The 21888-nt window shown below is 50.9% G+C and overlaps 1 protein-coding gene across 1 annotated transcript in view; it reads right to left on the reverse strand.

Annotated features, from left to right (window-relative positions):
- The window catches only part of LOC111155460 (scavenger receptor class A member 5), a 126973-nt gene that overhangs the window by 35269 nt on the left and 69816 nt on the right, over positions 1 to 21888 (reverse strand). The window contains exons 4-7 of the mRNA XM_022515626.1: positions 19162 to 19836; positions 9647 to 9727; positions 7473 to 7571; positions 5609 to 5665 (exon numbers count right to left, since the gene is read on the reverse strand). Of these exons, the coding sequence (XP_022371334.1) occupies positions 5609 to 5665; positions 7473 to 7571; positions 9647 to 9727; positions 19162 to 19836 (912 nt within the window). The remainder of the gene's footprint in view (positions 1 to 5608; positions 5666 to 7472; positions 7572 to 9646; positions 9728 to 19161; positions 19837 to 21888) is intronic.

Consider the following 21888-nt stretch of genomic DNA (forward strand, 5'->3'; position numbering starts at 1 on the left):
TGCTGGTCCTCACCACACGCCACTGTGATCGTGTGTTTGTGAGTCTTTCTCACGTGCTAGACAGTGAGCTCCTCAAGATGAGGCCAGACCTGACTCCTCTTTGGTTCCCCAGCTGTCAGCCAGTTCCTCAGTACCAGTTTGCCAAAGAAGAGAATAAAGCAATGCTCTCCTCCCTAAATGTTTCCTTCCTGTCACGTTTCTGTCTTTTCTTTACGACGGAAGTGAGGGAGGTCAATCTGTCTCACCTCTGGTCCCTTCCACGGCCTGCTCCACACCAGCCCCAGTTTCTGACCGATGGGCTTCTGGCCTTTGCTGTCTCTGTCATTCCTGCTCAGTTTCTATCCTGTTCTCTCGTCTATCCAGGTCCTGGTTGTTCATTTCTGGCTCTCTGGCGCCTCCCACTCTGTCTCAGCCCGGACTGAAAGCAGGGTTTGCCGTGGGACAACTTTTCCAAGTGGACCCTGTGTCCCTGTGTATTTTCAGTCACTAGACATAAACTTAGAGGAGGAGACACTTGACTATCTCCACACACACAAACTTGTCCCCATCTCCACACATGCATCTGTCCCACCCACGCTGTGTGAGGATAAAGAGAAGGAAGGAAGGGTTATGTGACCTGAACAAGTGTGTGAGGGAACAGGGCCTGCTGTGTGCCGGTGCAGCCGTGGATGTTACGTCAGTCAGGCCCGTGGGCTCAGGTGACCCAGTCCGAGGGAACAGGGGAAACAGGCCAGGGCAGGGCTTTGCTGGTAGATGCAGAACCCCTGGTGTGAAAACTTGGCTCTGGCCTATTGTGGAGCCACAGGTGGCCAAGGTGTGGTGAAAGTAAGCAAACTATGAGACAGGAAAGAAGACCTTCGAAGTGAGAATTAGCACTTTCATATCAAACCCGCTGAGAATAGACAGTGGCCCGGGAGGACCCCAAGCTGTCAAAGGCCAGAGAGAATAAAAGGTAGTCCCAGGAGGCAGCAAAGGATGGAGAGTGGGCTCGAGGCCTGACAGGCCTGACTCAGAAGCTGGCTTTGCCCTTTATGAACTCTGGTGACCTTGGGCAGCTTCCTTCTTCTCTACCATTAGCCTCCCCCTCCCTCAAAAGCGACAGAGCCATGTCTCCTGAATACTACTGTGAAAAGTTAGTGAAATATTGTGCACAGAAACTTGACTCCTCTCCGTTCGAGTTATATGGCTGAGAGTAGTAGTATGTGAGTGGTTAATTTTTCTTAGAAATGCGGTTTACTTTTAGAGTGTGTTGTTGCTGTGGCATTAACGTTGTATAAGGAATTACAGATATGTATGCAGTTACGTTAATAAAGAAATGTATTTGCATATAAAAGGTCTAGAAGCTCTGTCTCTTCAGGCCAGCAAGAACGCTAACTTCAGGTGCCAAATGGATTCCCGGGGCACCCTGGGGCAGCTAAGTGTTAAGTGCAGGGATGGGAAGAAGGGAATTCAGGCACTGTGAAGGACTTTTTGCATTCCTTATTCTAACACAGAGACAGAAATATTTCAGCAGCTGTGGAAAAAATTGCCCAGAAATCACCTCCCAGTTAATTTCTTTTGAGCTTACATTACACAACAGGGGGCTCACTGCTCTTCCCCCCTGCAAACTTACTTCCCTAAATACTGAAAACACGTTACAACATGTTAAATATTTTTCGGGTTTTCTGAGATGCCACTGAGAACTATCAGCAAGCACTGACTTAGAATTTACCCCTGGGTCATTCTGCATATTTTTTTTCCACGGGAAACCAAATTGAGGAAAAGTTTTCAAACAATTGGAACTTATATCCTGCTTTAAATTCATGCTGTGAGACTTAAACAAAACTGGATCCTTAACCCACCCCTGAGCTGCAAAAATATTATTTATTTTTCCTGTAAATGGACCATATATGAGGGTAAAACAAATGTCTTTCTGTCTTGAGATATGTATATGTAACTTTTTTTTTCCTGGCCAAATTCCCAAAAGCCAAACATCTAACCGAATGACTGATATCAGCCTTGCCTAAAAAAAAAAAAAAAAAGAAAAGAAAACTTCACCTCTTATAAAGCAGAAATCAGGAGATCTGGATTCTAGACTCAGTCTGAACCATGACCTGGCCATGGAATGTGGGGATTCTCTCCAGCTCTCCATTCATGGTCCCTGTTCAATGAACAGGGGGTGGGGGAGTGCGGCGGGGGGGGGCGCTCAGGAACAGGAGAGGAGTCGGCCTGAAACCCCATTTGGCTCTAGAATCATATGACTCCAGATCAAAGCATGGGTAAACAATCGCAAGATCCTATTCTGAAAAATATTTTAATATTGACTCAAAACACGGTCCCGAGAAATCCTCTGTAACGCCCTCGTCAAAGGAAAGCCCCCAGTTTCAGATTCTGTCCTGTGGGGTGTGTAACTTGGGTCCCTCATCAATCCCTTTATGTAGTAATATCCCCACCTGCTGGAACTTTAGGTTTTTGCTGCTAAAGGTGGGAGGTGTTTGGTAAAGCTTCCCTAGGCCGGGTTACCTGAGGAAGGTTCCTCTTCCACCGTGTTCCTTTGTGGAGGAGGCCAGAGCTCTGGTGCTGCGTCCTTTCTCCCCACTGTTAGATCTTATGGTGGGGCTGCCCTGGGCTCTGGGAATGACAGAACCTCCCAGAAGCGGGTACTCGGTGCTCATCAGAATTTCCACACTTTCCTGAAAGATGATCCTTGGCTTCCTCCTCAGAGCCTGGGTCCCAGGGATCCAGTTAATGCCTGTTGGGCTGGAGATCCTTAAAAACCAAACCCAGAGTCTGGGTTTGGTGTGGTCAGAAGCAGGCCATGGGGTGGAGGCCATGGGAAAGCAGCACCCCCGCCCCTCATGTGGGGCAGTCTCTAATTAAGTCAAAGGTTTCCTTAAATCCGTATCTCCAGGTTAGGGACTCATTAGGGGCTGACTCTTCAAGATGGGGTCCTAAGATTTTATTCCAGAATTGGAGAAGCCAGAGGCCTGGCTTTTCTGTTCTGCCTCAGCTCCTGCCTTGGGAGAGTTTGCCTTCCACTGAAAGCCTCTGGAAGCCGAGGCTGGCTGGCTGGCCCACCACTTACGTCCTATGCGTCCTATGTGACTTCCATGTTCCTCTGCACCCTGTGTAAAGCCTCCCATCTGTGGAGCTGTCTCTGCCGAGCCAGCTCCCTTTCCAGGTCCATCACCCATGGAGATATTTTTGGGTCCTGTCAGGAGACTGCCATGTAAAGCTTAAAGCTTTGCGTCAAGGCCACCATCTGAGCTCTGGGCTCCAGGGAGGGCGTAGCCTCTTCAGGGCAGGAAAGAACGCTGTCATTCCCTGGGGACGGGCTGTCCTGAGCTGACATCAGCCTCTTGTGGTGCGGTCCAGAGACTCCAGGGCCAAGTGGACACGACGCCTTTCCCCCCTGCTCCCTACCCACGTCTATGGGAGCCCCACACCGCTGTGGCTCAGCTCCCCACACTGTGCCCTCGGCCCCACAGCCCAATCCCATCGCAGAGCCCAGCCAACCTGGCCCAGAAAAGCGAGGTAAATAGTAATGAAAGAGTCTTTTTTGGATTAATGGTGACTGGCAACCAGCACCTCTTCCCAGGCTAGCAGAGACCTCCTCTCTCCTCTCAAGTTGACTGAGGAATAGTTGCCAAAGAGTTGCTGACAAGAACCCCCTGCTATGCAGGCAGCATTGCCGATCTCCCTCTCAAAGGTCATCTTTCCACAGTTCCTCCCTGCCTGCCCCCCCATCGGGAATTTCTTATTTCACAGAGCTAAATGCCACAGTCCTCCTCAGCTATACTGGCAGCTTTCCCTCAGAAAGCAGTCACCACACAGAGCCGAAGGCAGCACCCCAAAGACAAAGTACAGTGCCCAGTCCATTAGATAAGTGTGAATCAGATCTGTCGCAGATGTCTTAGATCACAGCCAGACTCCCTTCTTTTGTCTTCAAAACTCTCCTTTTGGCTCCTAGCAAAGTCCACCAGGTCTCCTCATCAAGCCAGGACACTCCCACTTAAACCCGTGGCTGCCCTAGAAAGGGGCTAAGGACAATACTAGAAAGGCTATACCGCCTGAATTATTCTGTGGATTCTAGCATCTGAGGTAAGGTGGATGCAGTGAGCCCAGGAAGCCTAGGCATAGCTTGTCCTCAGGTATGGCCACCGCTTCAGAGTGACAAAGTGCTATCACGTACATTTTTCCTGTTTGATCCTTTTTTTTTTTAAGATTTTATTTATTTTGTACATTTTTCCTGTTTGATCCTTTTTTTTTTTTTTTTTAAGATTTTACTTATTTATTTGGGAGAGAGAGATCACAAGTGGGGTGGAGGAGGGGGAGAGGGAGAAGCAGACTCCCCGCTGAGCAGGGAGACCCACTCAGGTCTCAATCTCAGATCACGACCTGAGCTGAAGGCACGTGACTCAGCCACCCAGATCACATGACTGAGCCACCCAGGCACCTCTCCTGTTTGATCCTGAATCACTACCCTGGGAAAGAGAAGGCCAGAGGAAGTAGGAGGCAAGTTCAAGTTTTAGGAGATCTTGGAAAAAGGTGCTACTTGGGAGAGAGGTCTCCTTCCTGGTCCTGCATGACTGGGATGGAAGTGTCATTTTACTCCTATAACTAAAGACCAAACTTTGGGAAACGCTTGGTCTGGGTCCAGTGTATGAATGTGCAGTGGCATCGGTCCCTGAGTGTCACAGCAGAACCTGGGTGCAAGTGCTCTTTCCCCAGGCCCGATCTTCCTAGAGAGCCAGGACTGGAGCACAGATGCCCCAGAAGAAGATCATTTGCTCTTGGCTTCACCAGGAATGGCAGCATTCCAGAGTCCAGCAAATACCATATGCTGGTATTTTGTTAAAACTTGGCTAGGAGACTCATTCTTCTCTGATAATATCTTTGAGGTTCTATATGTAGCCCTTTTTGCAGGGGGGAAGTAGGAGGAGAAACCCTAGAAAAGAGTGTCATGACTAGATAGGCTGGCCTCCCTTTCAACATGTGAAGGAGAACCTCATCAGAAAGACCGCCATTTCTAGACTCGGTGCTCTGCCCAACTATGAGATCTCCAACATCACTGCTCAGTTCATGGCAAAGGAGGAAAACAAAAGGGATTCTGCTTTGCCTCTGCACCTTTCCCCATGTAAGCACCAGGGAAGTCAGCATGTCTGAACTAATTTCTGGGTATCACACAGAATAATAATATTCAACACATACAGTCCTAACCACAGTCCAGGCATTGTAATAAGCACTTTATGTGAATTAACTCATTTACTTCTCACAATGATCCTATGAAGTAAGGATTCCTCTTATCCCCATTCTATAGATGAGGAAACTGAGGTGCAGAGATTACTTAGCTATCTCGTGAGGCAGGCAGGAGGGAGCACAGGCAGCCTGCTTCCAGATCATTCCATACAACCACTGGGCTTCCACCAGTGGAAGCGTGGATTGTGTCCCCTGGAGTATAGCTGTCTCTTACTGGGCCAGCAGAGCCTTGAAACTGGGGGTGGGGGTAGGGAGCTCCTCTGACACTGGAGCCCTGGCCCATGGTTCCAACCTCCCATCTCCCAAACGTTTGGGGCTGCTTGGATGCCAGCTGCCCCAGAATCCAGTAACCCCAGTAGAATGTCCTTACCAGCATCCCCTGCTCTGTCCCCTTTGTCTCCTTTCTCTCCTTTTGGGCCTCGGTCACCTGACACAGAGGAGGAAAATTGACATTAGAGTGGAAATAAATCCTGACCATGGATAAAATATTATGTGCAAGAGATGAATTAACCCAAGACCCAAGACCTGAGAAATTCTCACCAGGAGCCCCCAGACCTGGAGGGCCTGGCAGGGAAGGAAAGATAAGAGCTTGAGTCAATTATGCTGCATGCTTTGGTCACCCCAGAAGGAGGCCAGGGGGTTCACCTGAGAAATTTCATTCCCTCTTAATTAAAGTGTGGAAGAGCAGGGTCTACCAGCACAGGCTAGAGTCATGGTATTCAATGGGAATTGACAGGGCAAAGCTATTTCTAGTAAGTAGTCAAGGTTTTAGAAGTACATGGCCAAGTTTGCTATAACAAGCACAGGAGGAAAAGATGGGGAAAGGTCTTCAGTTACTTTGGGAAGACAGAGGTTACAGGTCAGGCAGATTTACCGTGGGGGTTGGGAGAGTCTGGGAAACATGAGAGAGAGCTTCCGGGGAAACTAGAATTTCCTTCTCAGGATATGGTTGAAAGGACAGAGCTCTTTTTCCAGCTAGCATCTTACACTCCAAAGAAGTAGAAGGTCCTGACACCTCTTGAGGGGACACTAAAATGACCAGGGAATTCTATTCCAAGTACTTCCAGAAAGATATCTGCAAGTCAAAATCCTGTGGCATATTTTCTGGTGCACGAAGCCAGCCGGCAAGTTCCGGGGAAGGATGCCTATGTGATCCAAGTTTTGAAAACAGAACAAAACAAAGCACCCCAAGGCAATCATATATGCTTAGAAAAGCAAATATGAATATGCTTAGAAAAAGATCTGGCAGGGTGTGCCCCAAAGTGTTTACAGTAGTTACTCTAAAGAGTCATAGCGTAAGGGACTCAGGGAGGGGACTCCCTTTTTAGTTTATACTTTACATACTTCTGTATTGTCACATTTTTTTAACAAGCATGTGCTACTTTCGTAGTCTATTTTAAAATCATTTTTTAAAAAAATGTCCTTCGTAAAAGGGAGGAAAACCTCAGCCTGTTTAATCACTAGAAAGGAGCCTAAAAGTTCCCAGTGATCCAAGATGCAGAGATCCTCCTAGACACGGGGTGAGAATGATGAATAGTACTCTTTCTTTGCTTTCATCTTCACAAGGGAGGAGATCAACACGGGGGAACCAGCACCCAATTTCCTCATCTAGCCATGCAATTACGGTAGAAGTCTGCGAGTTCTTGAAGAGAATGTGGAAAGCTGGGCACTAATACCGTGGATGCCCCCTAACAATGAACGAGGGGACTGCCTTCAGGAGGAAAACCAATTCAGCAGGAACACTATTGGCAATGCAAATCTGAGAACTGAATTAAACTTTCAAATACTGGGGGAGTCAAAAGCATGGGATGGACTGTTGGGAATCCGGGGGTATGGGGAAGGAGGTGGGTATCCTGGGTCTGCAGCCCCCCATTTCTCCTGTGAGCCTAGTCTCCCAGCTTGGCTTCCTCTGGCTACACCACTGATCCGCAACCCCCAGGGACACTGGCTTGCATTTCTGTTGCACTGGAGAGCGGACAAAAGGTTTTCACACAAACATGACCCATGTCATCCTCGTGACAGCCCTGCGAAGTATGGTATCATGAGGATTTCTGGGTTCGGGACAAAGAAACGAAGGTTTAACAAGGCTAAGTGACTTGCCCAAGGTCACTGAGCTAGCTGGTCAGTGGCAGAGCCAAAAGGCAGACCCTGGCCATTCACTCCAGTGTCCACACTAGTGCCCAGAGGGCTAGTGGCGAGCAAGGCTACATGGGGACTCGGGGATTCGTTATTACCTTTGAACCCACGTATGCCCATGGGTCCTGTGGCTCCCATCTTCCCATCATCGCCCTTGGGGCCTGGAAGTCCTGGGGTGCCTCTCTCCCCTGGCAGACCTGGGAAGACAGAGGACAAGTTGTAGAGCATCAGACTCAGAAGTGGAAGGGTCTTTGCAGGTCATGATCTGGCCCACCAGTCTGCCTCAACCAGACATCCCGCTATAGCTTTTCCTTCCTGATTCCTTTTAGTTAACTTAAAGATGCTACCAAAGCAATTGTCCGAACGGTCAGCACAAGCCTTCCCCACCGGCACCTTTTATCCAGTTAGGCTGGACCTCTCCCTGCCACCCCCTGAAAGGTCCAATTCTATTGTGAGTGGTAGCAGTGGTGCCCTATCCATTTGGGAGACGTCCCTCTACCTCTAGCTATGTTGGAGATTTAAAATCAGCAAACTTTTTTTTTCTTGAGTACTTTCTATGTGTCAGACACTGTTCTGGAGTCTTCTCATAAAGTATCTCATTTTATCCTCACCATAAATTGAGGTATTATTTCACCTATGTGACAAAGGAGGAAACTGAGGCCCAGAGAGGTTAAGTATCCTGCCCAGGGTCACACAGCAGAAAGTAGCAGGGGTGGGATCTGAGCCCTGGCCTTCCTGAACTGAAAGCCTGTGGTCAGTCAGCTTCGCCTCATGCTGGATGAAAAGGACTTACTGGCATTTAGGGTAGGAGGAAGATGAAACAGCACCCCATCCTCCTTAAGAGAAAAACCATGAAGATCCCTTCCATGCTATACATCTAGAGAGATACAGCAAAGGGGATCGTAGGCTGAGGAGGAGGGAGAAAGTCAGCAAGGCCAGTAAATGGGATGGATGACCTGCTGGCAGATCAGGCCCCAGGGCTCCTGGCCACGAGGCCCTGTGGCCACTGCCTGCCTTTCACCACGGAGAGCCAGAATCAACAAATGCTTTCACCCAGTGAGAGCCCTGCGCCCCCAGAGGCCTGACCTAAGCCCACAGTTATCTCTGTAAAGCAGAGAACTCTTAATTAACTGATTACTTGTTCTTTCCTGCTTTGAATGTGAACTTGGCTTCCTCTGGTCTTTTTCCGTGACTTGGAAAAACCTGTCTTCCAGTAATTATTTCTCCAGAGCTAACATCAAATGTCTGGAAGAGGACGCATGGCCCCAGAGGACGGTGGGACCTCAGAGAAGGGCTGATTGGTTTCTTTTCTCCTGCCTAATGCAAGGTACCTGTTTGGAGTCCAGCCGCCTTGTTGCCTTAGAATTCTAAATCTAGTATGAGATATGCCCAGAGCTCCCCATCGTATAATTCAGTAAGGCAGAAAAGGAGATTCCACAGCCCTGTGAGTGTCTAGGCATCCTTGGTTCTAAATTTGGGGAGTTCCCCTGGAGGGGAGCCAGGGCTGGAGGCCAGGTCACAGGCTCTCCTTCCACTATCTTCTGCCCCTTCTCTGGTTCACAACCTCCTCAAGATTTAGGAAGAGGATAGTTAAGAGATACAATTCCTGACATGAACAGATATCTTTCCCCGAATAAACTTCCCCTTTTCTTGCATCGTTTAGAAGGCTTTGCACTCTTCTAGAAAAATGCTGCTCACAGCAGAGGCTCAGAAGTGAACAGACTGGGATGCCAAGTCTGATAGTCACAGGACAGGAACTTCTGACACAATGAGTCAAAGAAGAACGCCCTCTTTCCAGAAGGCCAGGAGCCACCCTCCCTGCCAGCCTCTGGACCTTCAGAGCTGTCACTCGCGTGTTCATTGATCTGGGCAGAATCAGCAAGCAGGAGGGAACATCCAGGGTCTGGTGACTTGGAAAACACTGCAGGAAACAACACACTTGCAGAACACTCTCCAATGCTTCTGAAGGCCTTGGTCATATGAACCCTGACTCTTGTGGTGGGAAGTGGATTCAGGGAACTGTGAGCCTCTCATGCACTCCTTTCCTTCAGATCCTGGTACTTTCTATGAAGAAGTGTTTGCTCCATCCTATTGTCACACCTACAACCTATCAGTCTCTTCACAGAACAGGGCATTTGAAGGTAGGTTGAGTGGGCACTCTCCCAGGGAACCCCATCACCAATGTCAACAAGAAAGTAGAGGGCCAGGTATGGAATGGGGGCACTCTCCCCTTCTTTGTATGTGCAGCTTCCTCCTGGGGCTTCCCAGTCACCTCGAAGTCCAGGTAATCCAGGGATCCCAGGCTCTCCTTCCTTCCCTTCATCTCCTGGATCACCTTTGGGGCCCGGTGGTCCTGAAAGGGTTACAAATGGCACCAAAGTTAGAAGGTAGCTTTCTGGAACAGGACACCTGTAGAAGAAACAAAAACTCCCTCTTCAAGAGAAGAAGAGTCAACATTATGCTTTGGGAGCACACAGGGCTCCACCTAGCCTAGTCTTATACGGGTGCAGGGGGAATCAGGGAAAGCTTCCTGGAAGAAGTGTTATCTAAAATGAAATCTCAAGGAGTAACAGAAGGTGGCTAAGTAAAGGGAGGACTGCATATCTCTGATCTACCCCCCACCCCAACAAATGCACATGCTGAGGCCCTAATCCTCAATGTGATGGTGTTTGGAGGTGGCCCCTTGGAAGTGATCAGGTTTAGATGAGGTCATGAGGATAGGGACCCCAATAACAGACACAAGACAGTACTCTTGCTCCTTCCTTCCCTCCCTTATCATGCTTGGAATGCTCTTTCTCCCTCTCCCTCTCCCTGTGCTATATGAGGACACAGTAAGAAAGTAGCCACCTATAAGCCAGAAAGAGGGCTCTCCTCAGAACCCAACCATTCAGGCACCCAGATTTCAGACTTCCAGCCCCCAGAGCTGGGAGACATAAAGTTCTGCAGTTTAAGCTGCCTGGACCGTGGTATTTAGTTAGAGCAGCCTGGACTGACTGAGACAGAATGAAAGGGAGAGCTCTGGGCAGAGGGAACAATCCCTACAAGAGCTTGAAGAAAGAGACATGTGAGCCACTGTGGGATTAGAAGCTGGGAGAACATGACAGGATGAGAAGGGTGAACAAGTGGGGGTCTTGGAGCCCTGGCTCAAGTGTTAGACTTGACCCTGAGGGCACCAGAAGCCATAGAGGGGCATGAGGGAAACAAGAGTGTGATCAGATCTGCGCAGGAAGAAGATGGCTCAGGCCGCCATGTTGGAAAACAGCTCAGGATGAGAAAGAACACAGACGCAGGGAGGCCACGAAGAGGCTGCATCCGGGTGGGAGGCAGTGGAACTCTGAATTAGGGAAGTGGTGGTCCGGAGGGATGTGAGCGGCTGTGTGGAGGCAGAACAGACAGACGTTGGATAAACATAGGTGAAGGCGGGGGAGAAGACCAGGTTCAGGTTCAGATTTCTAGCTTGAACACCTGAGGGAAGGAAACGGGTCTAACTATTCCTAAGCGGGGCTTTCTTCCAGGGCCAGGCACCACTGTGGCAGGGATTCTAGCCTATGTGACTGGATCCAGTCCCCACAACGAGGCTAAGTGTTGAAGTTACTTGTCTGAGGCCACACAGCTGGGTAATGAAAAAAGGAGCACAGGTTCCAACTCCGGTCTCTCTGGCCCCACCCCTGCTGCCTCACTTGTCACGGGAGATAGCTCCCCATTCCCAAAACACAGTTAGACCTTCCCACCCCCCAGCCTGCTGCCCACCAGGTCAATCTCGTGCACTTATCTCGCCCTGCCTTGTCCTCCACTCATAACTGTACGTGTTCTCTGTTTCCTAACAACATTGCCAGACGCCAAGCTCCCCACTCCTGCTGCCTTGTGACAGAAAAAGACCAAGGAAAATGCCAAAACCGTATTGTGCTGAGTTGAAGAGCGTCCCTCCAAAATTCATGTCCACTTGGGACCTCAGAATGTGACCGTATTTGGAAATAGGGTCATTTGCAGATGTAATTCGTTAAGAGGGGGGTGATCCTAGAGCAGGGTGGGTCCTAATCCAGTGCAGGGAGGGTCCTAAACCAATGGCGGGGCTTCTTAGAAGAAGATAAAGCACAGACAGACATCCAGGGAGAACGCTACGTGACAAGGGAGGCTGCATGTCTACAAGCCAAGGAATGCCAAAGATTATTAGCGACCATCAGAAGTTAGGAAGAAGCCCAGAAGAATTGTGTCCTGCAGCTCACACAGGGAATGTGACCCCACGGACACCTTGAGTTCAGGCCTCCAGAATGGTGAAAGAATCAATTTCTGTTGTTTTAAGCCACCCAGTTTGTGGTCCTTTGTTACGGCAGCCCTAGGAAACCAAAACATGTACGCTCACGGCATAGCAGAGACAGATTGCACAATAAATATTTGATGAATGAATGAGATCAGAGGGTGTTGTGTTAATACATAGAAAACAATCAGGCGGCCAAGATCAAGATGTACTGATACGTTCCAAAAGCTGGCACTGTCCTCAGACCCTAACCCAAGTTGACAGCTCTTTAATGATTCAATAGCACACACACGGGGGAAAAAGCAATCAACAACTTAAAAATGCATGTGTTGCACACACAAATCATTTAAAGGGGACTGGGTTCTGTGGCTATCTTCCTCTCTTCTACGAAGAAAAGCAAAGTGAGCCTGGCTATAGCAATCCCAGTTTTTAGGCGACAGCGTTTAGACACAGAACCGGCTTAGAACACATCTCAGATAACACGGCAAAGGAAAGGCATAGGGAAAGGAGCAGATGAGGTTCCCACCCCTCTTCTAGCAATCTCTGTCAGGTCAGAGGGCTGCCTGGATGTCTGCACTCCACGAGCTGTCCCTGGGAAGGACATCCTTCTCCCAGTGCCCAGTACACTCCACTCCTTGTCACTGTCCTCTGTCCCTCCACCCTTGCCACATGGAACTCAGTGCTTCCAGAATCAAGTAGGTCAAGGAGGCAATGGACTGAGCACTAGTACTCTATTTGTTCTCCTGTGGGCATGATTCAATGTATGGTCTTCCCAGGAGTAATGCTCTGCCCAGGGAATGGCCCTGGGGATGGGGCCTCTCGGGGTGGTGGAGATCCTTTGGAAGGTAGGTGTTGAGTATGAATATGAAGTGTCTTGGGTTCAGGTCCTGGTTCTATGAAATCTAAGTTAAAATTCCTTCCCAGACATTTGAGGAGTCAATGGATTACATGACATGCTGGATATAAAGGGGCTTGGTAACCTTTGAGTGGCAAGGCCATGCTGACCATCTGTACCCCAACCCCCTTTCAAAATGGTTCATCAGAACTATCCCAAGACTACCAGGTATGGTCATCTTGGGCTGCCCCTGAAATCGCCTTGCCAAGCTTAGCTGGCTCTTTCAAGGAGATGCGGGTCTGGAAACATCCTACATGACGTGGGTATAGTTTTTAAGACACGGATGAGTGGTTCCTGTGGGCCTGTACAGGAGATGAACTGGGAGGGAATGGGGTGAACAGCAGAGGTGACTGCTGATTTCTAAGTCATACCCTTAGATGGAACCAGCCCCGCAGACTCTGAAGGACCTAAACGGTGGCCTGTGTGAGCCTCATGGCACCAGGCTGCTGGGGGCTCCCACGACCAAGGTCTTCTTGAATCACTCCTGCCTGTGGGTAACGCACACCTGGGGTCTGACTTCTTATCATTTTCCTGGGAATCCAGGCCAAAAATCTTTTTTTTTTCTTCTTTCCAGGCCAAAAAGCTTGAGCCTGTTTTGACTCCTCCCTTTTCTCTGTTCCCCACACCCTCTTGCTCACCAAGGCTCACCATCGGGGTCATTCCCATGTCATGCCCCCACCTCCTTCCTCTCAGCTACCACACTCATCCGGGTCTTGCTCCCAGCCTTTTTAAAAACCTCCTTGCTTGCAGTCTCGCTAAAACCCATGAATCAAGTCAGAAGCTAGTGAACTCACCGTCTCTGAGCTCCCTCATAGCCCAAGGGGTCATAGCCCCTCTATCGGAGACCCCTGCAGATTCCCCACCCGACCCCTTCTGCAAACTCATTCTGATGCTTCTGGACACAAGCTTCCTTTCACCTCGGCAAAAACATTCTCGCTGCCCCCAGACATCCACCAAATCTTTTCTATTCCAAAAGCCCCATCCCCCTCAGGCCTGACGCTCACCTCCATGCATACCCGTTCTGATCTTTTAGGGCCCCTGGGCAGAGCCCCCAAATCTGAGAGCTGGAAGGCCCCTCAGACATGACTGTGGACAAACTTCTCAAGGGAGCACCCCTGAACCTGGGCAGGCCACCCTGGGCCCACTTCCTGGGACCCATCACTCATCCTACACCGTGGTCCCCGAGGAGTTCAGGCCCTCTGCTTCACTCACGGCAGAGAGTCCACTAAGGAGTTCCGGGCAGTCATAGAAGCTGTTACGGTATCAGCGGTCCTAATGGTACCCAGCTGAGTTTTTTAAGCTCTTGACTCTTGACACTCTGACTTGCTCATCTCTTCTATCACTCGAGCAGGCCAGAGCATGGAGGTTGTCTGGGACAGGGAGGAGCGGGGCCTACTTCTCTGTTGGTCCACCTCCTACATGGGGGATGGGAGGGAGGAAGAGGAAGAAGAGAAGGAGGTGGAGGAGGAAGTGGAGGAGGTTGGAGAGAACCCTCCGGCCCTGTGCCCAGAGTGCCCTCCCAGAGCCCACCCACCAGTCCCGTCCCGTCCTCCCCCACCCCCCTGTCCCTGTACTGTCCCCAGTACAGCTCTGCCCCCTGAGAGGGCTGCCTCTGGGCTACACCAGCTGGAAACTTCTCCTGAACAGAATAAAGCGTATGTGACTGAGCACTGGCTTCTTCTGGGGCCCAGCCAACAGGGAGGGAGAAGCAATCCATTCTCCCTTCCCGGATCTGGGCATGAGCGATGGGGTGGAGGACATGCCGGGGCTGGAAACAGATCAGGGACAGCTGATGAAGTGGGCCTGAAGCCAGCAGAACCAAGACCAAGATCATAATACAGACACTGCCTGCTGCACCACACAGGCTAATCCCAGCGTGGCTGACCAAGGTGGAGTCCCTCAGTTAATTACTCTCCTTCCCCCCTTGACGTCACTGGGGCCCTGGGCTGTCAGCTTCGCCTCTAGGATTTTGCACGCTCTCCCCCTTCCTTCACTGTGTGGGGGCAGTGCCCGTCAGCAGCGTTGCCCAGCCTGGGGGACACTCGGCCCAGACCCACAGGGGCTGCCCCCCACTTCAGCCCACACTGCGGCGCCAGCTCTCCTCGGACCTCACAGACTGAAGCTGAGGCCACTGTTTGCTTTCAGGCCAGGCTCTCCACTCCCTTTCCAGCAGAGAGGCTGATGCGGGAGGCGACAGGACAGAGTCCTCCCGTCCAGCCCAGGGAGCTGCTGCCCAGTCCATGCTTCCCAGGCCTCGGTGGGGCAGAAACGCTCTTTACAAATGACCCAATTCACAGAGATCCTTGATCCCTCCAACATGTCACTGCACACTAGAGGCAAGAGTTGGAGCCCAGGACCCGAGGCCTCCCTCCATCACGTCAGCCCTTTACAAACACTGCTGCGTTCTCCACTGCACGGTGTGCTTTCTTGAAAAAGTAGCTCACACATAAATCTGCCCTGCCAACAGCTTGTTTTCATGAACTTAGAGATGGATTTTTGAGTCCCAGCTGGACCACCGGCTTGGGCTTTGACTTGGACAAGTCATGTCCCCCTCTCTGGGCCTCAAGTCCTCAACTGTAAAACAAGAGGAATGGACTAGCTGATTGCAGAGCCTGTTTCTACTGTAAGGCTCTGTGATTCTGTAACCGTCCATCTAGCAAACAGGCCATCTGAAGATGGTGGAGAGTCCAGCCTTCCTGCCTGGCTCACACTTTCCTCCTCCTGGATGCCTCCCTTCTCTGGTTATTTCCCCCCTCCTGGATGCCTCCCCACTATGGTTATCTCCCCTCTCCTGGATGTCTCCCTTTCCTGGTTATCTCCCCGCTCCTGGTATGCCTCCTCTCTCTGGTCATCTCCCCCCTCTTGCTATGTCCCCCACTCTGGATATTTCCTCCCTCCTGCTATGCCCCCCCACTCTCTGGTTATCTCCCCACTCTGGGAGGCCTCCCCTCTCTGGTTATCTACCCCCTACCCTGGATGTCTTCACACTCTGATCATCTGAGTTCTCTGCTTCCTTCCAACCACAGACAGATTTCAACAGACATAATTAATACTGAAAATCCAAAGCAGAAAACAGAAAACACTGCTGTGAGTGTCCACAAAAGACAAGCCAGAGACAAAATTCATAGAAAACTGTATAACGAAGTGAGAGAATGAAGCCATTTGGGGTCAAATCCCAGAATAATATAAATAAGGTCGTGTTTGAAAAATACACATAGTTGAGTATTTGTGGATTCTGCAGCCAAGGGCAAAAAGTGGAAGAGTGTGAGTATATGTTTGTGTGTGTGAATGTGAGTGTGTGTGTGTGTTTAACGACTAAGAGAGGAACTGAACAAAGTCAGGGCAGAAAGGCCATTCCAGAGAGCAGTATGGAAATGCCTAGAAGTTTAGCGGGTAACACATCCCTTATCCAAAAGCCAGGGTAGAATTCTGTCTCATTAAAGCTGAATGGTAGTTACATAAGGTATGTCAAATAGAATCCTTGGGAATCATACCAGTTGGGTCCCCGACAACCACGAGAGAGGGAGGAGGTGGGAAAGGGAGGTGCCGATGTGGTGGTGATCCTGGGAGCCAGAGGGACTGGGGGGCATTCATCCCCAAAGTCCCGCAGTCCATCGAGAAGGCAAAGCTCGAGGACTGGAAGGCAGGCGTGGGCAGGACTGAGGTGAAACTTCCAGTTCCAGGGAATGGAGTGTGAACCTTAGTCTAAGAACCAAAGAAAGACTACTTGGAGGATCCTGCTGGAAGAACCTTCGTGAATGGATGCCCAGAGCTGCTTCAGTCCAAGCCAAGGAGAGGGCACTTGCAAATTATAGAAGCAGGCAAGCTGTGAGATGCTCAGAGAGGCCCAGGAGGAGGCACCCCCAGGAGGCATGGTGATGTCTGCTGACTGCAAGAGGAAGGAAGGGGCGGGGAGGGGACTACCCCTAAGGACCCCCAAATGGAGTCCAAGGGACCATGCTCTCCTCCCCCTTCATTGCTCAGAGCTGGCAACTTCCCACCACAGGAAGCAGGATGGTCAGTGACAAGAACATGGATTCCGAACCAGAAAGACTCACATTCAGACCTTGAATTTGCCACTTGCCAATTGGGTAAGAAACAGTGGGAAAGTTATCCAAGTTTCTCATCTATAAAATGGGAACAGTAATACCGTTCTACAAGATGTGAGGATCTGCAGTCTTTAACAGCTATTTAAAGAATTAATGTCTGGCTCAGAGTGGGTCATAATTTGGTACCATCGCTATTATTAGTAACTACCTGACAGACTGCTGTGGACAGAGGAGGCGGAGGAAGAGAGAAGGCAGGAAAAACTAAAATCCCAGTGGTGGGGATCTAGAAGAACAAATTCTACCTCCTGTCCTCCTTTGATTCCTGAGCATCCCAAGACAAGAAAACCAGTGCTCTCACTGTCCAGGTTCAAGATCTAACAGTTGCTTCACCAACATTTATGGGGGTCCCAGTTACTGTGCTGTCGGGCATTGGGGGAAGCAGGGGGAACCCGGGGGGTGGGTCGGGGTGGAGTGGAGTGTGGTAAGCACTGGCCAGTGGGTTCAACATCCTGGCCTGATCATTGAATTATACACTTCAATGGGTGAACCCCGCAGCATGTAAATTATACCTCATTAAAACTGTTTGAAAACAAAAAGTCCTGGGTCAGATCATTACCAGCTGTGTGGCCTTATGTAAATCAGGCATTTCCTCCGGGAGCCTCAGTTGTTTTTCTGCAGGAATCCTACCCTGCCCTCAATAACAAAGCCCTCCTTCAACCAACCTCATATTCGGTCATGGGGACCCACTTTAAAACAAAGTAATGTACCCTAAAGCTCTCTGTAGACTGGAAAGGACTACGCGAGTGGGAGACCCCATCATTCCTACTTTCCGCTCTAATACACGGAGAAGCTCAGAGGAGGGAGGCTTCAGTGAGCTAGAGGGACCGGCAGGGTTGTGGGAGGTGGGTTTGAGTGAGATCTGAAGGATCAGTGGGATCTGGATGAGGATGAGGATGAGGAAGAGGAAGAGGAAGAGGAAGAGGAAGAGGAAGAGGAAGGAGGCCCTGCAGTAGGAGGAAGAGCTGGAGTGAAGTTAAGGCTGTGGGAAGGGCAGGCTGTGTCTCTAGAGCAGTGACAAGACGTGTCCCACTGGATCAGATGCTTCCTACGGGGGAGGGGGGTGGAAATTGGCTGTTTATGGACCATACACGACCCACAGAATTAGACAAGTGAACAATTTCTAGAACATTCCATATTTCTGGTTTCTTACGAAAAACGGGAAGACTCTGTCAATGCCAGGTCCATATTCCAGCCTGGCCCAAATGAGGAGGACCTGCCCTAGCTCCTACTACTCCCTGGACACCAAGGTCACTTTACTCACGGGCATTGCTCAACCTGCCCCTACACACTATCCTTTTGTAACCTCTGGTAGATGGGAACAATCAGAGGAGAAGGCAGGGAAGTCAAGCTGGGGTCAGGTGTGCAATAGAGAGCACACCAGCTCTAGGATCAGAAAAGTCTGGGTCCACATCCTGGCTCTGTCACCTCCTGGCATGAGGCTGTGAGGAGCTTCACGAATTAGTACACTCACCGTTGTTTTTAAAAGACATTATATGGTGGTAGCTACACTCATGGTGAACATAGCATAAGGCATCCAGAATTATCTAATCATCATGCTATACACTTGAAATTAATGTAACACTGCGTGTCAACTATACTTCAATGAAAATGTAAAAAGAAAAGGCATCATACAAGGCATGGTTCATACAAGGCACCGTACCTGACACAGCTGGTGTTCGCTGTGATATCATTATTGCCTACTATCAAGCTAAGGAGTATTTATTGAATCTGGCAGAACCTGGGGGGCCATGGTGGAGTTCTGACCAGGGGGGTGAAGTGGGAAACGTGCATCTCACGAAAGGTGCCTCTGATGCGCAGGGCAGATAGCAGCAGGAAGGTATGGGGGAGAGGAGGGTAGGGGACCAGTTAGGCCTGGAAAAGAGGGAAGCTGGTTCTCGAGTCTGTAGGCTTGAAGCAAGAATACCAGTGGAGGCCTACACATTTCCGCCATCATATTTAAGAGTTATAAATGAAGCTAACAAATTGTTAAATAAAATATTTTCTTCCGTCTCGATGAACACACTTCATAACTTGGCCTGGAAGGCCAAGTTCAAATTTGGGAATTCTCCAATTCCTGGGCGCTCTATGCGTTGGAACACCATGACCCTGAAGGAGCGCCTCCCTGCTCCCCGCCTGCACCTACAGCCTGACCCCTGCTTTTCTGCAGCCAGAAACACTTGGAGGCTCTCGTTGGCACAGCCAAGCTCTTAACGACCTGGTCCCCCATTAGCCACCCTTGGCCATTAGGGGTGGAGCGGGGGTGGGTGGACGCTGAGGGTATTCTCCCAGAGGTGGAAGGGAGGTTAGTGTTAGCCAGGGGAGCGACCCACACAGGCTGGGAAAGGGGCATAGGTCATTTGGACAGAAAATTCCAGGGTTCTGTAGGGCAGCATTTAATAGATGGGGCATCCACTCCTCATGGCAAGTGGATTGGGGGAGGTGGGTGGGGGGCTCCAGAGCCCTTGGGGAGGGGCAGGCAGGAAGAAGGTACCAACAGGCAGGGCCCAGGCAGGGACACTGCGTACCTTTGGCGAGGGAGATGTTCCTCAGCGCGATGGAGTGCTCCCAGTCCTTGAGGCGCAGGTCCTCGGTGACCGTGTTGAGCAGGGCCAGCTCCTGCTTGAGCTGCAGCTCCATGCCCCTGTGCACCAGCCGCAGGCGGCGGGTGTCCTCGCTGGCGTTGCTCACCAGCACGTGCAGGTCCTGCAGCCGCGTGGCGTGCAGGGCCACGTCATAGGACAGGCTGTGGTTGAGGCCGCGTAGCGCACCGCCCACGTCGGCCAGCTCCTCGCCCAGGACGCCCACCCTGCGCGCCAGCCCGTCGAGCAGGCCGGCGTGGCGCCGCAACAGCAGCTGACTGCGGTTGCTCTCCACCTGCAGCTGGTACAGCTCCAGCTGCGCCACGTCGCTCTGCTGACCTGTGCGGTCCCGCAGCAGGGCCACCGCCTGCTCCGTCTGGGCCGCCTGCGCCTGCAGCCCCCAGAGCGCGCCCTCCAGCCGCTGCACCGCGCCCACCAGCGCCAGCAGCGAGTCCGACTGGTTCTGCAGCGCGTCCTGGGCTTTCCACACTTGCTCCGTCAGGTCCGCCTGCAGCGGCGCCTGCAGCAGCCGCAGCTGCAAGTCCCGGAAGCTCTCATTCAGCCGGTTCACGTTCCGAGTCAGCGCCTTCAGGTCGTCCGGGGAGCTCCGGGGCCTGGACACTGCAGAGGGGAAGGGGAGAGGTCAGCTCTGCTGGGGAGGGTCCCGGGTCCCAAGAGGCTGGCCTGGCATGCAGTAGGTAATCAAGAAATGACAGATGAAGGGAAAGCAGAGGGGGACTCTTAACAGATCCCAGGCACTGTGCTAAGCCAGTGGTCCCCAAACTTGTCTGCCCATTAGACTCACCTGGTGAGGTGTCCCGCTCACAAATACAGTAATTGAATTGGTCTGGGGTGTGACCTGGGGCTTTGGCGTTTCTAAAAGAGCCGAGATCATTCTAGGGGGCGCACTAATTGTACTCAGCTCCCGTTATGTCTGAGGTCAGTCCCTGTGCTATTGTCATTTCTGTATGCAGAACACGACTGGATATCAGCAGTTTCAGGTGGCTAGCCCTAAGTAAGATACTGAGTGTTAGCCTCTCAACGTTAGGAGGCAGATGCTATTCTTACCCCCCTTCAGGGCAAGAGCTGTTAAAGTCACCAAAGGTAGCACACAGCAAGTCAGTCATGGAGCCAGGACTCTACCCTGCAGGGCTGGCTTGCTTCAGAACCAGCGTGCTTCCCTACAAAGTCTGCTCCAGAACTGACTGAAGGAGCCACGCCCGCAGCGGACTCAGCCCGGTTCTGGGCAACACTGTACTTCCCAGTATCCGGGGTTCAGGGTCCCACCCCCTCCCCCCGTCCCCCCCCCTTGCCGGGGCGAGGGCCCCTCTGTGCAGGTAAAGATGCTTTTATATTCATCCGCTCTCTTTGCCCCCTCCAATCCTTTTTCTACATCATCTATTTCCCTGCTGAAGCAAAGAACCCATCTCAGTGACTTTTCGCCCTTTCCTCTCCAGAGGTTTCCTCCTTCTTCGTGATAAGCAGCTATTTTACAATACTGAGGGGAGGGATGTGCCTCTTGCTAATTGCAACCTGGTGTCTCCTCTAGAAGCTTGTGGACCGCGCTGACTCAGGTATACCAGAAATCCTGGTGCTAGGAGCCTCGGGATGCCTGTGGTCTGTTTGCTGTGCACTGGCCAGACCTGTACCCACCACCACTAGAGAAATGGAAACTACTAGTAGAAGTGGAACAGGGTGGGAGGTGGGGGCAGATGAGGCCCAGAGGGAATTCTGCCTTGGAAATCTTGGAACCAGCACAGCAGGGAACTTCGTCCACAGCCTGTCCAGACACTGAGAAATTGGGATAGGATAGCTCTCTTCCAGAACCCCAGGCAGGGAAGGGGGCAGATAGTTGTTCGGGTGCTTGAGTCACACGAAGACTGGCTGCCCCCATGCTTCTGGAGAAGCTAAGTCATTTCAGATTAGATCCAGAAACCCAAAGTGCTAGGTGGGGCCTCGAAGTCCCCATCTCAGCTTCTCCCTCCCCTGGAACTTTAATCTCCAAGAAAACCACATGCCAAGTGGTCACTCATTTGGCACCTACTTTTCTTGCTCCACAACATGATCCCCAATCTTTACAATCTGCTTATACCGCCTCTCTGTCTTCAATCATTTCTAACTGTTAGAATGTTCTGCATTCTCTTCAGACTGGAAGTTTGCCTTCCTGTAGTTTCTATCCATTAATCCTGCCCTTTGGGGTATCACATAGACATAGTGAAATATTTTTCCATAAGACAGGTCTTCAGAATTTCAAAATTTCTGGTTGAAAATCTGCATTTCCTTCATCTGTTCTCTCCTGACTAGGTTCTAAACCTTCATACATCCTGGCTGCCCTCCTCTGCCCGCACTTCAGGGTGTCCATATCCCCTTAGAGGCGGTGCCTGATCTAACTGTGGTTTTCCAAGATGTGGACACACTGGGCAAAGTATGGCAGAAGGATCGTCTCCTTCGTTCTGGGCATGACACATGTCCTGTGGCCAAAACTGGACCCTGTTGAGCTTCATCTGTTTGCACTTTTCAGACCTTGGCCATTGGATTGGGGTCTATGCAGTCTTCGGTGAAAATTTCCCCCAATTTCCAGTGAAAACACGGAGGCCAAGACAGTGTAAGTGAACTGCCTAATGGCAAGCTTTCTGCCTCCTGGTCCAATGGTTCCTGTCACTGCTCCATGTT

The sequence above is a fragment of the Enhydra lutris genome, unplaced genomic scaffold (assembly GCF_002288905.1).
Source record: "Enhydra lutris kenyoni isolate GAN:26980312 unplaced genomic scaffold, ASM228890v2 scaffoldscaffold3, whole genome shotgun sequence".
NCBI lineage: Eukaryota > Metazoa > Chordata > Mammalia > Carnivora > Mustelidae > Enhydra > Enhydra lutris.